This window comes from Meles meles, chromosome 15 (assembly GCF_922984935.1).
Source record: "Meles meles chromosome 15, mMelMel3.1 paternal haplotype, whole genome shotgun sequence".
Classification (NCBI taxonomy): domain Eukaryota; kingdom Metazoa; phylum Chordata; class Mammalia; order Carnivora; family Mustelidae; genus Meles; species Meles meles.
Window position 1 is genome coordinate 25,291,372 of NC_060080.1, and position 16,798 is coordinate 25,308,169.

Here is a 16,798-nt window from a genome sequence, read left to right on the forward strand (position 1 = left end):
ATATATTTATTTATTATATATAATTTTATATGTAAAATTTATAAAATAAATATATAAAATTTATATTTATAAATATATATTTATATATAAATAAATTATAAATATATATAAATAAATTATAAAATTTATAAAATAAATATATAAAATATATAATATATATAATTATAATTATATTATAAATATATATTTATTAAAAATAATAAATATATAATAATTAATATATTAATGTTATCATAATATATAATTTCCATCCACTTACTTTTAACCTGGATATTTATATTTCTAGCAGATTTCTTGTATGTAGCATACACTTGGATCTTGCTTTTTTATCTAGTCTGAAAATTTCTACCTTTTATTTGGACTGTTTATACCATTACATTTCATGTAATTACTGATATGGTTGGATTAAAATTCACCATCTCACTATTTTCTATTTTCTCCACCTGTTTTGTGTTCATTTTTTCTGCTTTCCCTACATTATCTTGGGACTGAATTTTTTTTATGATTCCTTTCCATTTCCACTATTAGTTTATTATCTACATCTTTTTTGAGTTATTGCTCTAGAGTTTATATGATGTATGTCTTTAAGTTAACACAGTTTATTTATCTTTTTTAAAAAAGATTTTATTTATTTATTTGAGAGAGAATGAGAGAGAGAGAGCATGGGGAGAAGGAGGGTCAGAGGGAGAAGCAGACTCCCTGCCAAACAGGGAGCCTGATGAGGGACTCAATCTCAGGACTCCAGGATCATGACCTGAGCCGAAGGCAGTTGCTTAACCAACTGAGCCACCCAGGTGCCCAACTTAACACAGTGTATATTAAGATTTTTATATAGCATAGGAATATAGCATATATAGTATCCAGAGTCTATATATAGCATAAGAATCTTACATTATTAAATGCATTAATGAATCAATTAATGAAATTTAATTGATTTTATGACATTTGCCTTTAGGATGCTGAAAAAAAAGCATCCGTCTAAGGAAGGCTCCTTTTCTTTGGGGCCTCTGGAATCGAGGAAAACAAAGACCATGAAAAGGGCAAAGCCTGTGGGTGCTCACTCCTCTGGAGGCTCTGGTCTCCCCTCCAGCCTCACTAGCCTTGGATGCAGTCACACATTTCTCAGAACAATTCCTTCACCTCTTCTCAAAAGTGTCACTGCTGTATGGACATAAAACCATCTTTATGAGGTGAGTGGAAAGAAATACAATTAAATCCTTTATTGTGAAGCAGAACCATATGGCTTGTGTTTAAAGAAATTCAGCATCTTTCCTTGTGAAAAAGGAGCTCTAAGAAGAGCTTAATCTCTCTCCCAGAGGGATTCTTTCCCTGGGAGGATAAGGAAGGCATCAGACTTATGCAGATGCAAGGGAAGGGAAAAAAGTTCATTCTGTCAGGAGAGGCCCCACTCTCCCAAAGCCCTTTCCCTGACTTCATTGCCAACCTTCCCCTGCCTCCACCCCTTTCCTCCTGCATAACTCCCCACCCTCCTCTGCTTCCTCTCTCTGCTCTCCTCCAGCTCCCAGCCAGCCTGCCATGTGGGAGAGGGTCTTGGATATCCCTCACCTAGCATCTACCTACCCTGAGCAAAGCCAAACCCTGAAGCCATGAAGGTTAGGACAAAAGGAATGAATACAGGTTAGTACATATTTAATCTTCTTCAACAATGTATTTCACTCATCCAATCCCAGACTGTGGTTGGTGGGAAGAAATGAGACACAATATGATAACATGGAAACTTTTAAGATCGTAGCTTAATGGACTTACAGAGAGAATGAGCAAATCTCTTACTCAGAAATTAAATCCACTCAGTGACTATTAAATCATCCAAGCACCCACATTACCATCTGGCGCCATGCCTCTTTCTTTTATCATGGGATAGTATAGATGCTATAAAACAATCAACAGCCTTTTCTAGAAGGTTTTGCTTAACATTTATTGTTACTCTAGCTTATTTGCCATGCCTGGACCTCAGCCCACAGTCTATTAGAGAATCAAAGGCCAGGCAAGAAAGGAAACGACTCTTCATGAGTCCATTCCTTCATGTGCCAACAGCTTTATCCTTTGATTCTTGGTGAGATTACCATAAGGTTACCACAAAAAGTCAAGGCAGCTGTTGAAAAACATCAAGGCAGTAAAATCATAGGTTTGTTTATTTGTTCCTGAAAGGGTCAGACCACCTAAATCACTTAACTGCAAAGTACTCATTAGAGTTCTTTTTTTCCTTCTCAAATACAGAGCAGCCAATGATGAGCCTTAGGGAGATAAGCATTAGGGGTAGGAGGAACTCGTGACTTGAAGCTTTTTCCAGACTGAGCACAAATGTCATCTCTTCTACACCGTGATCTCTACTACACCTTTGTTTTATGAAATAGGTTCAGGATAGGGCATAGCCTGCTCTTCTCCACAGAGTGGGGGAAACAAATTCTAAAAACTGGGCACGACATTTGGTAGATTTCTGTCTCTGGCTATTTTTCTCCTGCATGAGTTCTTCAGAAATCTGAATGGCAGCCCTTAAAAGGCAAGAATCATATCTCACCCAGCAATCTCCCTCCACCCCTTACCGTTTTCCATATTTTAAATAATAAATGACTGCAGAGTGAACGAGTGTGTTCACGACTTAAATTCACACCCATCCAAATAGGTTATGGTGAGTCTCTCTTCTAAAAGCCTGCTATGCCCTACGAAGAAGGACGACTTCTGATCCTTAAAGGGATAAGGTAGGATGGCTGTTCTGACCAGCTATATTTCAACACTACAGGTCTCAGTGTCTCCATATATTGTGTGAAAAGGTGGAACTAGTGGTTGTCTTAAATGTGCTTCTGCTCTTTCATTCTGAAGATAAACAGAACACTACAACATCTTCTACAAGGTCAATAAGAAAACATTCCCTCCATGAAAATTTTAGCAAGATCGAGACTGACTATCTTGTTAGCTAAGCCACTGGTTTCAAAAACCACTTCCCAGAAACCTAAATTTACCATATTTTTTTTTAAAGATTTTATTTATTTATTTGACAGACAGAGATCACAAGTAGGCAGAGAGGCAGACAGAGAGAGAGGAGGAAGCAGGCTCCCTGTATAGCAGAGAGCCTGATGTGGGGCTCGATCCCAGGACTCTGGGATCATGACCTGAGCTGAAGGCAGTGGCTTTAACCCACTGATCCACCCAGGCGCCCCAAATTTACCATATTTTTTGTAGCACTCTAGTTTTAGGAGAAAGGGGAAATACATTTATGGATGGGCACACCTTCCCTTCAGACTTTTACTATACTCAATCTGCATGCATATTCTAGTCCAGACAGAGAAAACGGGTTGAAAACTATGGTCCTAGAACATGGAGAATACCTCAGCTATCAAGGGAAGAGTTAAGATTGTGTGAAGTTTATTTCACACTATGTTTAAATTAAGAAGGTCCACTTTAGGGGCACCTGGCAGGCTCATTTGGTAGAGCTTGGCAGGCTTGATCTTGTGGTCATGAGTTCGAGCCCCACATTGAATATAGAGATTACTAAAACATAAATAAATTTTTTAAAAGGAAGGATTACGAACATCTTTTCTTTAATTTATTTTTTATTTTTTAAATTTTTTATATTATTTTATTTATTTATTTATTTATTTATTAGAGAGAGAGTGAGAGAGAGGATGAGAGGGTAGAAGGTCAGAGGGAGAAGCAGACTCCCCATGGAGCTGGGAGCCCCATCCGGGACTCGATCCTGGGACTCCAGGATCATGACCTGAGCCGAAGGCAGTCGCTTGACCAACTGAGCCACCCAGGCACCCAGGATTATGATCATGTTAATCTGAAATGACAATAGGGTTTTTTCAATTTCTAAAGATATAAATTACCATATTAAATCAGGGTTGGCCTATAAATTCTAGAGAGTGCCCTCTTGTAGCAAATTAAAAAAAACAATGCAGTCGCTGAATGGTGGGAGTTTTGTCCCAAGATTGCACCTCCTGGTCAAAAAGGAGCTGCCATTCACTGAGCGCTTATTACATTTCAAGGACTGGCCCAGATATTTTATATGGTAATAAGATAAAAGTTTTAATAAAGCCAATTTTCAATGTCATGGAGAGAACTGGAAGACTTTTATTTCACTGAGCCCAAGCTATACCTTGAGATTTATGTCACTGAGAATATCTCTCCATCTGTGTATTCCTGAACATTAGGGGTGGCATCTGGCCTTGGCACATTGTCCAGCACCTTGCCTGCGCCTGCTTCCACTTCTGAGCTATGGTTGAGAAATCATATAAGCTATATTTCTCTTTTGTTTTCAACTCAGGGCCCCTAATTTCAAGTTGACAAAATGAAGACAGAGAGCAAAAAGGAAGCAATACTTTTAAAGAAAGAAAGAGAGGAAGGGAGGGAGGGATGGAGGGCGAGGAAGGAAGAAAGAGAGGCAAACAATAACAACAACAACAGGGCACCCAGGTGCCCTGGGTGGCTCAGTGGTTTAAGCCTCTGCCTTTGGCTCAGATCATGATCTCAGGGTTCTGGGATCGAGGTGAGGCCTGTGTCGGGCTCTCTATGCAGCGGGAAGCCTGCTTCCCACCACCCTTCTCTCTGCCTGCCTCTCTGCCTAATTGTGCAAATAAATAAATAAAATCTTATAAAAAATTCTTTAAAAAAAATAACAACAAAAAACCCACAGATCAACACCTAATAAAAATCTTCATGAGCCCAGGAATTTTTCAATTCAAACAAAATAACTTAGCATCCATGATTTGAGAGGCATTTAATAAAAAGAAAACAGAAAACATTTACATGACTACAATTTGTATTTTTCAGTAATATACATCATCCTTAGACCTTTCCAATGTCTTGTTTCTTACACAGTGAATTTCTGTACTTAGTACCTCACCTGATCAAATTGGTGTTCCTTTCCCAAAAGGGCTTGCTAAACATTTCCGACCCTTGCCACACACCTAGATCCGAGAGGACAAATAGTTTCCTACATTCTGATTCTGAGTCTTCAGCCCCTCTCCTAGAGAGTCGAGCGTCTGAGCACCCACTCTAGGGTGACCCGTCCACCAAGGTTGCAAATTCTAATACATACTAGCTGATCAGTCCACATTCTTAGGGGGTTCCATGGACCCACAGCCTCCAACGCTTTAAAGGAAACTGGAATGCAGAGATCTAACGTTGAAATTTTGGAAACTTCCAATGTTTAAAAAAAAAAAAAAACACCGCAGAGAAAGTCAAACTGTGTGTGAATCCCTGTCTGAGCCAAACCAAAGATGTTTTCTGCCCTGCCTGTGCCCTCAGGGACTTGGAGGACCCATGTTCAGGCTGCCTCTAGGAAATGCCTTTCTCAGCAGATCCCAAAGACTGCCGTGAAGAAATTGCAGAAAAGTTGCCGAGCACTTCTGGAATGCTTCCATGTCACCGCAAATGTCCTGTCCAGGCAAGCAACAACGTATGATCTTGCTCGGTCATTTCCCTTTTTGACACTCTCTCATCGTTTGGGTATTTCCACAGGTTTCTGAGAATATCAGAATGGGCAGTGTCTACTGTAGAAGGCTTTTTCACTCTCTCACTAGCCAACCAGAGTCATGTCTCTCCCTCTGTGGTCAAGAAAACCTGACATTCAACAAACCCACACCAATTTTCTGAGCTATCTCTGACAGGGATCCGGGAAACTTCAGGAGGACAAGGTGCGAGACCACGCACAAATTTGAAATGGGGTCAATGCCTCCTCACACCTTCGGCCATATGAAGAGAGGGCTCCTCTATTCAAAGCCCACGTCATCACCTCACATCTTTCATAATTAACTGAGGGAGAGGAAAGCATGACTGGGTTTTCATTTAGGAGATTTGCTCGGGCTCCAGGCAGCTCCAGAATTTCAATATTGCTCATTCGTATGGGCGTAAAATATGTACCTTTAATAAATTCTGCAAGCACTGCCCTCAGCTGAAAACTTTCCCGGCTACAGGGCTGTCTTACATTGACAGAGAGCCACACATACTTAGATCAGCCAAAGAAGGAAAGACATGGGGAAGTTTCACACTTTCTAGGAGGACTGGATAAAGAGCAGGTAGATGTCTCTGTGCAGAGAAGAGCCTTGTCAAAGTTTCAACAGGAGATCAGGAGAGAGACCCTGGGAAGACACACAGAGACACACAGAGTAGCCACCCCACAGAATCTCCAGGCTGGCTTTCAGAACACAAGAGGCCTCCTGCTTTATATACACACTGGAACTTCCAGAGTTACAAGCTGAGCAGCTTGATGGTGTTCAACAGTCATGTGGGAGCTTTTAGTTTCTTTTTTATCTTGTTTCTTCACAAGATAAATGGAATGAGGGCCTTCCGAGATTTGGGATAGTCCTCAAACATCTTGAGGTAGAACCTAAAAGACAAGAAAGGAGCAATTATAATAAGCTGTGGTCAACCGTTGAGGTTTGCTGGGTCTGAGATCCTTGTTCCAAACCAACCTACAGTTACTCAGGGCCTGACTCTTGCAAATGGCCATCTGTCCATTTCCCTTCTCCCTCCTGCATCTCCTCCCATAAATGGTGAAACTTCTTGGGTTGGGAAATACAAGTAACTGCCAGAGGACAGTGGTGATGATTGCACAACATAAAGGATGTACCTGATGCCACTAAATGGACCACTGAAAATAGCCAAAATGGTAAATTTTATGTTATGTGTATTTTACTACAATAAAAAAAGGGAAAAGCCAGAAGGAACTACTCAGTGGATTCAATTGGGAAATAAGGAACCAGAACCCCCAAAGATCATGGGCAAGATTAATCCTAGAGAACTGGCAATTTCCCAGGAAAATATCCCCTCACAAAGTCTTGGAAATGCCAAGAAGATGTTACCTCGTATTCTGGGTTGAATTGTGTCCGCCCAGAATATATGCTTGAAGTCTTAACCTGGAAGACTTACCTGGAAATAAGGTCATGGCAGATACAATTTAGTAGGTAAAACAAGGGCATACTAGAATAGGAAAGGCCCTTAATCCAGTATGACTGAAGGGGACAAGAGACACCAAGACAGAGACAGGAAGGGGAGGAGGCCATGTGGACATGGAGGCAGAGAATGGAGATGGAGCTGTAGACCGTGGAATCTCAGATTGCGGCCCAACCAGAAGCCAAGAAGAGGCAATGAAAGATCCTTGCCTAGAACCTTCAGAGAGAACATGGCCCTGCAAACAGTTGGATTTCAGGCTTCTGCCTCCAGAACTTGAGAGAATAAATTTCTATTGTTTTGAGCCCCTCGGTTTGCTGTCATCTGCTTTGGCAGGCCTGGAAGATTAATACACATTGTGAAGTGGCTTTCTCCTTGAGGGACCAGGCTGTCCTAGCTAGTCAAAGCTGATGGTTCTCTGGTGATAATCATGATGATGCACTCTGTTAAGGGACCTTGATGTGAACCGGGGACAAACAGTAATAATATGTGACAAGAGGTGGCTGGTTTCTTGTGCTATGCTCAGAAAGGGGTACGGAGTTTCTTCTCACAAAGGCCAGTTAGCCCTATAGGAAAGGTGTCTGGCCTTCCTTCTGGAGCCATCTCACCTCACAGGACAGGGCCATGGTTTGGATTTTGCTATTGCACCAGCTGGAAACCTCTGGTGGAACTGCTGTCCCTCCCCCGACTGGCCCCACCTGAGACCACTGCCCAGGACCCCTCCAAGTGCTGGCTGACGTCACTCTGTCCTCTTCCCTCTGCTTCTGGTGGGCAACAGACTCTGCCTCAAGGGAGGACGTGGACAGTCTGACAGGGTGGAGACACTCTTTCTGAGGGCAGCTACTGTTTCATTCATTTCCGACACATCTGCATAAAGTCCACTCTGAGGAAAAGATTCTTGGTTTAACCTTCAAAACTACAAAAGTAGCCTGACTAAAAACCCATGCAGGAGCTTAAAGGGTCCCCTAGGTCCTGGTTCCAAGGCTGCTCCCCCTTTGGCTACCCCTCCCTCTCTCTGTCTCTCCAGCTGCAAATGCCATTTGGGATCTGAATGCCAGAAAGGATCTGAAGTTCAGGTGCAAAGCCTGATAACTGCTTAGTACGTTACTCTTCCCCTTACAGTGATGCTTTTAGTTAATGCCTTTGTCCCCAGCCCATCCCAGGTACAGGGTCTTGGGGGGAGGTAGAAGTTAGTAAGGCTTTAGGCTATAGAGGAAGGGTTCTAAGCCCCTACAATTCCTGGCATTCTCCAGATGAGGGGACAGACCTGAAATCATGCCACCTAAGCTTTCATTTATCCTAACTTCCCAGGAAGCAGCTATGACCTTGGCCAGATTTATGGAGGGTGGGGTTTGCAGATAAAGGGCAGTGCCAGATTAAGCCCTGGTGTTACACAGATTCCAGGAGATTAATCCTGGCGTTTGTAGGGCTCTGTGATTACCTGAGCGATTAGCACCAAAGTCAGAATTAAACATAGGAGCCACACTAGACCCAGGGCTAGCCTTTACCCTGGTGGTACTATATCGTGGCTGGACCTCAGGATTATCTGTGAAGCTGTGGACTGTGCTGCCCATGGGAAGCACTTTGAGAAATGTGGCAGAGGTCACTTGAACTGAAGCATGGAAATGGGAGATACTTCTTGGACCTCTCAACCCTTATCTAGAGCCCATTGCCAGTGACCCTGCTAGAAATGCACAGAGCCCGGGCCAACTAACTCATAATTTCCTTGCCAGAAAGCCTTCTTCCATAAGGTAGCAGGTGGCTTCCCAAGTCACCGAGGGTGTGCCTCTCCCTACATGGGTTTCGTTTTATTCATTAAAAAAAAAAAAGTGTTTACAGTACTGTCACCCAGGTGAAATCCAAATTCAGTGAAAGCCCAGAAAATCAGAGTTTACCAGGCCGGACTTGACTGATCAAGAAATTTACCTGTGATGGTGAAAAGCTCTCAGCCCCAGGAAACAAAGCGAGAAAAACGCAAATCCAAGTGCTGGGAGGGACCAACTGGCCAGGGCATAGCCGATCCATTCAGTGATCTCACCGAGGAAATTGGCTCCAGAAACATACGTAAACAAGCCACCTGCATGCGCAGAATGAAAAATCCATCATCAGAACTGGATCACAGCCACGTTCAAACCCCGCTGCTTTGTTCCAAAACACATAAAGGCAGTTATGACAAATGTGCGGCTGGAGACTTCCTTATGGTCATCGCAGTCTGCTGCAATCCTCTTGGAGAGAAGGGTAAACACGGTGACAATAGCCTGTTGCCCTCCAAACTTCCTGGAATCGTGTCGCCAACTGCTTGATGGGCTCCAGCCAGTCTCTGGCGACTGCTGCACCCCTAGCTCGGGACTGGACAATGATGAAGAGCAGGAGGTCTGGTTTTTGTTTTGTTCCATTAAATAATGTTTCCAAGCCACCTTGCCCTCCTCACTTTTCCCCTGGACACCCGTACCGCATATTTCACATGGGCACTCAGACAAAATGAACAACACGTATGTGACAACCTGAGCTGATTCCAGATGTAATGAGAGTTTCCCATGGCATTTGCACGTCCCCACCCACAAGGGAGTGTATGTACACTGTTCAAGTTCAAAGAAGTGAGTGGGAGCTGCAGGGGCTTTGCCCCCGTGGGGGACTGGTGAGGTCTACTTCTGCTGATGTTCAAGGTTTACTTTCTATCCAACCATATATGTCTGACATCAGACCTGTAAATAAAAATCAATACATTTCCAAGAATAGTAAATGTATCCACTTTCTGCCCCACAGTAAACTAAAACTGATTTTTTCTTTCCATGTTTATATAAAGAATACTTTGTTTTTAAATCATTCTGTAACAAACCTTAATAGTTAGAAACAAACTGTGACAATCTACCTTTTAAGAGAATTCTGCGCTTTTCTTTGGCTAGTTTTTGAGTGAATATTTAAAATCCCAAAGCTCCTTCAAGTTATCTTCCTTAAAGATGACACTGCGTGAACAATTCCAGACCCGTGATTTCCCAGACCCTGACCTCTTACAGAGGGTCTATAAATTGCAAATGGGATATCTCAATATATGGCTCCATTTTTGTTTGATATAGACACCATGAGGATGTCATCCATGTTCAAATTCATTTAATTGTGTTACTGAATTCATTGTAGCTCTGTCATTATTTTATTAATAAATGAATATCAATATCATATTGTAATTTAGAGAAAATGTTAAAGTAAATAAGAGGTTCCATTTACAGCAAAAAAAGTGGGAGCTATCCCACTTTTTACTTGGACTAATTACTCTCATCTGCTTATGTTTGTCAACTTCACACCCTGGTTTCTTGGGAATAGTTGAAATTTCAAATATTCTATGACTTCATATCTGAGAATGCATTTGTACTTGCAAGACCTCCCATCTTAATTTTTGATTAAGTAATTTTGGCTCATCATGCCACTAAGAAAATACAAGAGGCAGGAAGTGTATACAGTACAGTACTACCCCTGACTACTGACTAAATTAAGTCTGGGTCAGCTGGAGAAGACAAGTCATATACAATTCAGCTTTATTGGCTGACTCATGAAGGACCAACACTGTGTGTACGTATGATGCTTAATTTTCTGTGTTAACCTGACTGGGCTACAGTATGCCTAAATATTTGATTAAACATTATTTTGGTGCATAAACAATGAATTCTGGAACACTGAAAAGAAATTTAAAAAATAAATATTTTAAAGTATATATTTAAAAAAATTATTTCGGGTTATATCTGTGAGGTTGTTCCTGGATGAGATTAACATTTGAATCTACACACTGACTAAAGCAGATTGCCCTCCCCAATGTGGATGGACCTTATCCAATCCACTGAAGGCCTGAATAAAACAAAAAGGCCAAGTAAGGGAGAATTCACTCTCTCTGCCTGACCGTCTTTAGGCTAGGTCATCAGTCTTCTCTTGTGTATGGACTAGAACTCACACCACCTACTCTCCTGGGTCTCCAACTTGCAGATAACAGATCATGGGATTTCCCAACTTCCATAATCATGTGAGCCAGCTCCTCAGAATAAATCTCTTTATGTATCTATCACTGTATCTTTATCTATATCTTGGCTCTGCTTCTCTGGAGAAGCCTAATACGGTATATGGTAATCTTACCTACTGTGATGAGGTGGCAGCCTATTCCCCCCTTACCCCAAGCTTCGCTGCCCCCCACTCTCAAGGTATTATGACATTGCACCTTCCCAAGGGTGCCCCTACCTGAACTTCCAGGTTTATATCCAAAAACGCCAAAGTGCTGTGGGGTAGAAGGGGATGTGAAGGAGAACGCAGAGGCAAATTGGGATATACTGTGTCATTTGGGCCCTCACTGCCCCCTCTATAGTTGCTGCTCATAGCACAATCCCTGGGACAGGCTCTCAAGGCAGAGTGGAAATCTGGAGGTTAAGGGAGGTGTTACCTTGTGGAATCCTATAGATGACTTCTCCGGGCTTCCTGAGCCGGCGCAATATATAGTCACTATGAATGTTGACTCCCATTCCCAAAATAAATAAGAAGACACCTTAGCAAAGAAGACAGAGGAAAGAAGTTACAAATGTATCCTGGTGGGATGCCTGGGTGGCTCAGTCAAGTTAAGCATCTGTCTTTGGCTCAGGTCATGATCTCAGGGTCCTGGGATTGAGCCCTGCACCAGGCTCCCTGCTTAGTGGGGAGCCTGCTTCTCCCTCTCTCTCTGCAGCTCCCCCTCCTTGTGCTCTTGCTGTCACATACTTTCTCAAATAAACGTAATTTTAAATTTTATTTTATATAAATTGTATTTATATATAAATTATCTAAATTTATATATAAATTATATAAAATTTATTATATGTAAATTTTACATATTATTTATTTTATTACATATAGTTTATTTAAAAAATAAATTTTTAAATATATCCTGGTTTTGGTGTTTTTCTCACAAGCTAAGTTTGTTTTGTTTTGTTTTGTTTAATAAAGGAGAAGGACATTCAATTTCAAATCCTAAGAATGCTCCAAAGATATTGCAAAGGGTGGCCAATTAGCCAGTGTTCCACATTTGTGTGGAGAGGCCATATTCTCATAGGTCAAAAGACTGACAGTATACAGTGACACGAGATGGAACAATGTGGGAGATGAGAGGGAAGAACACCATTGTCCAATACTTGAATGAACGAATGAATGAATGAACAATAGCCAACTTTTGGCTCATTCCCAAATAATTAAATTTTGGTTGGCAAACTCAACCACTAATTCCAAACCCTCCTCCTTTGCCTTCCCCCACTACAGAGGCTGGAAGTCTGAAAGCAGTCACGTGATCTATTTCTGCCATAGGATACAAAGAGAAATTTCCTCGGAAATTTTTACTTTCCTGATGGAAGGGAAGATGGGACCAGGGCCGCTACTGTCTTCCTCCTCTTTCATTGCCAGATGTGATGCCTTGAGCTATAGCAATTGTCTTGCAATCATGAGATGAATTCAATGAGGACCAGAGGTAAACATGTTAAGAACAGTGGAATAGAAAGTATAGAAAGCTCCTGGAATCTTAATGATATCTGTAAACAACTAAAGGAACGCAGAAGTCACCTACCTTTGGACATTCTTATTATGTAAAAAATAGACATTCTTAATTATTTAAGTCACATGATCTGGTTTCCTGTGACTCACTGCTGAGAGCATTCCGGATTGATACACCCATTCTCATGGAACTTAACATGAGTCAGACTGGGGAGCTTGGCACCTAGCAAACTGGTTTCAACCACTGTCGGTTCACACCCACAGTCTTGTTTCCATTCATGAGCTCAGAAAGAAGCCCTGGTCTGAGGTGAGGAGACCAGGATCAGGGATGTGAGGTCTTGCACCCCAGTGGGCACCATGACAACCCAGAAACACTCACTGTTCCACATAGATGCCCAACGTTACCTCTCAACAATGTGTATTTGTGCTGATCAAAATACAAGGGGCGAAAAGCAAGAACACTTTAATTAAAAACAGATCTACTCTCACCTCCTTTGCTATGACAGGAAACAATGATTTGCAGTCTTGTCTAGTCAAAAGATTATTGGCCATTGTATGGTGATGGGTGGTGACTGCACTGATCTTGGTGAGCACTGAAGAATGCATAGAATTGCATAATTACTACGTTATGCATCTGAAAGGACTATAACATTGTATGTTATGTTACTTCAATAATAACTTAATTATTGGCCTAGAAGAAAGGGAAACTGGGGAGACACACCAATGGCAGGAGGTTGAAAGAAGGAGGGGAGATAACATGCACAGTAGCAGACAATGCAGAAACCCTAGACTCTGTGTCTATGTGTCCTTGGGCAAGCCACTAATCCTCTCTCAGCCTCCGTTTTCTCATCTGTAAAATGTAAGTTTGAATAATATCTATTTCACAAGTGCTGTACAAGTCTCCCTTATGTGTTCACTCATTCACTCATTTATTCATTCAACTAATATCAATTGAGAGCTTACAATACAAAGAGTTGTCCTAAACACCAAGGATACAGTCATGAGAAAACAGTCAAGGTGTCTGTTTTCATAAAACTTATATTTTAGCATAAGTAGACAGAAATGAATTCAAATAATTAAAATATTTTAAATCATATAATGTCACTGCAAAGCAGAAAATCATAGGATCATGAGATAGAGAATGAACTTGGGGTGGGGAGAAGGTATCTCCAACTTAGATGAGGTGAATGGGGAAAACTTTTCTGAAAATTTGACGCTTTGTCCTGTGATTGGAATAATAAGAATGCACAGATATGAGGGAGAGCAATCTGGCATAGGAATTAGCAGGTGCAAAGGCACTGAGGCTAGAATAGTTTCATTATGTCTAAAAAACAGAAGGAAGGCTGGTGCAGTTGAAACTTTAAGATACGGGGAAAAGTGGGAAAATGTGGACAGGATGCTATCTAAAAAAACATACACTAAGCATTACAGGCTTTGGTGAGGAGTTTGGATTGTTATGTACGAGATAAAGCCACTGGCAGGTTTGAAGCAAGGACAAAATAGGAAGTGATTTCCGTTTGTTATTGTTACAAAAGAAGTAAATATGTTACGTGGAATACTAAATGTGAATGAGCAAAAATAAGAAAACCCAGACACCTTATTCCCACCACCCAGAAATTATAACCATTAAACACCTTAATGTATATCCTTCCAGATTTTCATCTTATGAAATATCTAGGTCATATTTCAGTTTTCACAGATAGCCCCAAAATGCTTCTTATAGGTGGTTTGTGAAAACCGAAGCCCAGTATAGGACCATCCTGGTATCTAGACATTATCTCCTTCAAGGCCATTTTAATCTTGCCCAGACTCATATTCTTTAAAAAAAAAAAAAAAAGATTTTTGTATTTACTTTAAAGAGAGAGAGAGGTGCACATACACACACAGGTGGAGGGCAGAGGGAAAGAATGTTCAAGCAGACTCCCCGATGAGTGCAGAGCCCAACTCTAGGCTCGATCTCATGGGTGATGGGATCATGACCTAAGCCAAAACCAAGAGTCATATGCTCAACTGACTAAGTTGCCCAGGTGCCCTAACCCTTACCTTTTTTAAAAAATTTTCAGCACTGGCTTCTTAAAAAGACACCAGACAGTTGTACCTCAGAATACCTCCCTTTCTAGATAAGACTGGCTCACTTCTTGATGGTGCCATTCAACTTACTTCTTCAGCCTCCTTATTTCTTGTAAATGGACATTAACCATTTTCCTTTACAGTTATATTACCAGTTCAACATATACTTAGGTCCATTTATTGGTTTCTTCTCCATTTTAGGAAACTTTCTTCCAGTTAGATTTTTGTTTTGTTTTGTTTTGTTTATTTAAGTAATCTCTACACCCAACCCAGGGCTCAAACTGATGACCCCAAGATCAACAGTCGCTCGCTCCACCAACTGAGCCAGCCAGGGTACCCCATTTAGATTTTATTTTATTTTTTTTTTATTTTATTTGACAGAGAGAGAGAGATCACAAGGAGGCAGAGCAGCAGGCAGAGAGAGAGGGGGAAGCAGGCTCCCCACTGAGCAGAGAGCCTGATGTGGGGCTCGATCCCAGGACCCTGGAATCATGACCTGAGCTGAAAGCAGAGGCTTATCCCACTGAGCCACCCAGGCGCCCCCCCATTTAGATTTTTTTAAACTAAATTATGAAGTTTTGTAATTCAAAGGACAAAACCATATTAAAAGAAAAGCTCTACCTGCCATCCCAATCTCTTTCCCCCAGACCCTCCATGCCACCTTTTTAAAATTAGGTTTTTTTCAATCGAATATTCCTTTTCCCAGTTTCACACACACACATTTTCCTTCCATCATTTTTACATGAAAAGTAGCATGCTAGATATACAATGGTTCCACTTTATTTTATTTAACCACATATTCTGGAGACGTCTGGTGGGAGCACACAGAGATCCTCCTTGATTTTGTTGTGTTTCATTTGTTTGTTTCTGTGGCTCTGAACACTCCATTGTGTGCATGTGTCAACCCTCCAGTCGGCTGTGTTTTCAAAGGTTCCGTCTGATGGCTTTGTGCACACGGGGCTACTACTGAAGGCCAGGCCCCATGGCGGCAAGAAACTTGGTTGGAAGGTCCCCAGGGCGGTCCCAGCAAGAGGTCATCGTGGCTCAGACTAGGATGAAGTCAGAGCAGTGAGGGAGGAAGGGAGCCTCGTGGGTATATCTTATGTGGAGGCCGAGAAAAATCAAGGCCATCCCACCTCAGGTTTAGCCTTAGCATAAGTACAGCCATCTTAGCTCCGGCAGCCGTCTCAGACCCCTGTGCCCAAGGGCTGAACTTTCCCCCACCCTGCTTTAGTAACCCCCACCCTGTTTTGGTTTCAGGAAGCCCCACCCTGCTTTAGTAACAGGAACCCATACATACCCCTGCCTTAACTAAGCTCGGGGTCTAAGTCCCTACTCCACTGCATCAAGTATACTTGGGCCCAAGCTTAAGCACGTCACCTTGGGTCCAAGTCCCTACTCCGCTGTGTTGCGTATACTTGGGCCCAAGCTTAAGCTTGTCAAATAAACCCTCGTGTGATTGCATCAGTGCTTGGCTCCTTGGTAGTCTCTCAGACGGGAAAACTCAGGCACAATATTTGGAGGTTCCACCAAGATCTGGGAGACTCTTAGTACCCCAACCCGGAGGGTTTTACGCTGGCTGGTGAGTGCACTTGTTTTTGTTATTTTTCTTCTGTTTGCGTGTGTACTTTCAGGGAGCTTCACCTGTAGGAGTTCCAGTCTGGAGGCTCGGCTGCTGGTGCAGTGGAGCCCGTATCTGGAGTCGACATTGGCTCAAGCAGACGCGTGGTGGGCCATCGCCCAGGGGATCTTGGGAGACGTCCCTCTGCCCCTGTCTGGAGGCTCAGCCACTGTCATGGTCGGGCCATATCTGGAGGCTCAGCCGCTGTCACGGTCAGGCCCGTATGGGGAGGCTCAGCCGCTGGTATGGTCGGGCCCGTATTGGGAGGCTCAGCTGCTGTTGCGGTCGGGCCCAGAGAACAAGGTCCTCATCTGTGAAGAGAGCTGGCTGCTGGTACAGCCGGATTCTCCCTTAACTTCCTTCCAGTTTTGTCTTCGCGGCCATGTTGGATCATTTGTCTTTGTGAGTGTGTTCTTGTTAATTGCCCTAAGTGTATTTGTCTTGTTGTGGAGGATGTGATGGGACAGATGCAGACAAGTCGTCTGTTTCTGATGATTGACCACTTCTCGGATGTTAGGGAAAGAGCACATAACCTGAGCATGGACGTATGAAAGGGAGTTTCGGACTTTCTGTGTCTTGTCTTGTTGCCTGTCATGTCACTTGTCCCTAGGGGACCGAGAAAATCCCCACTGGCAAGTGTCTCTAGGGGGCTGAGAATGGTAATAAGATCCAGAAACTTGATGCCCTCTCTCTGTTCCT

General features: G+C 42.4%; 1 protein-coding gene across 1 annotated transcript in view; it reads right to left on the minus strand.

The window, feature by feature from the left end:
- Positions 1-6,264: 6,264 nt before the first annotated feature.
- SRD5A2 (steroid 5 alpha-reductase 2) overlaps positions 6,265-16,798 on the minus strand; it is a 53,686-nt gene continuing 43,152 nt past the window's right edge. The window contains exons 3-5 of the mRNA XM_045979880.1: positions 11,336-11,437; positions 8,839-8,989; positions 6,265-6,349 (exon numbers count right to left, since the gene is read on the minus strand). Of these exons, the coding sequence (XP_045835836.1) occupies positions 6,283-6,349; positions 8,839-8,989; positions 11,336-11,437 (320 nt within the window). The 3' untranslated portion in view covers positions 6,265-6,282. The remainder of the gene's footprint in view (positions 6,350-8,838; positions 8,990-11,335; positions 11,438-16,798) is intronic.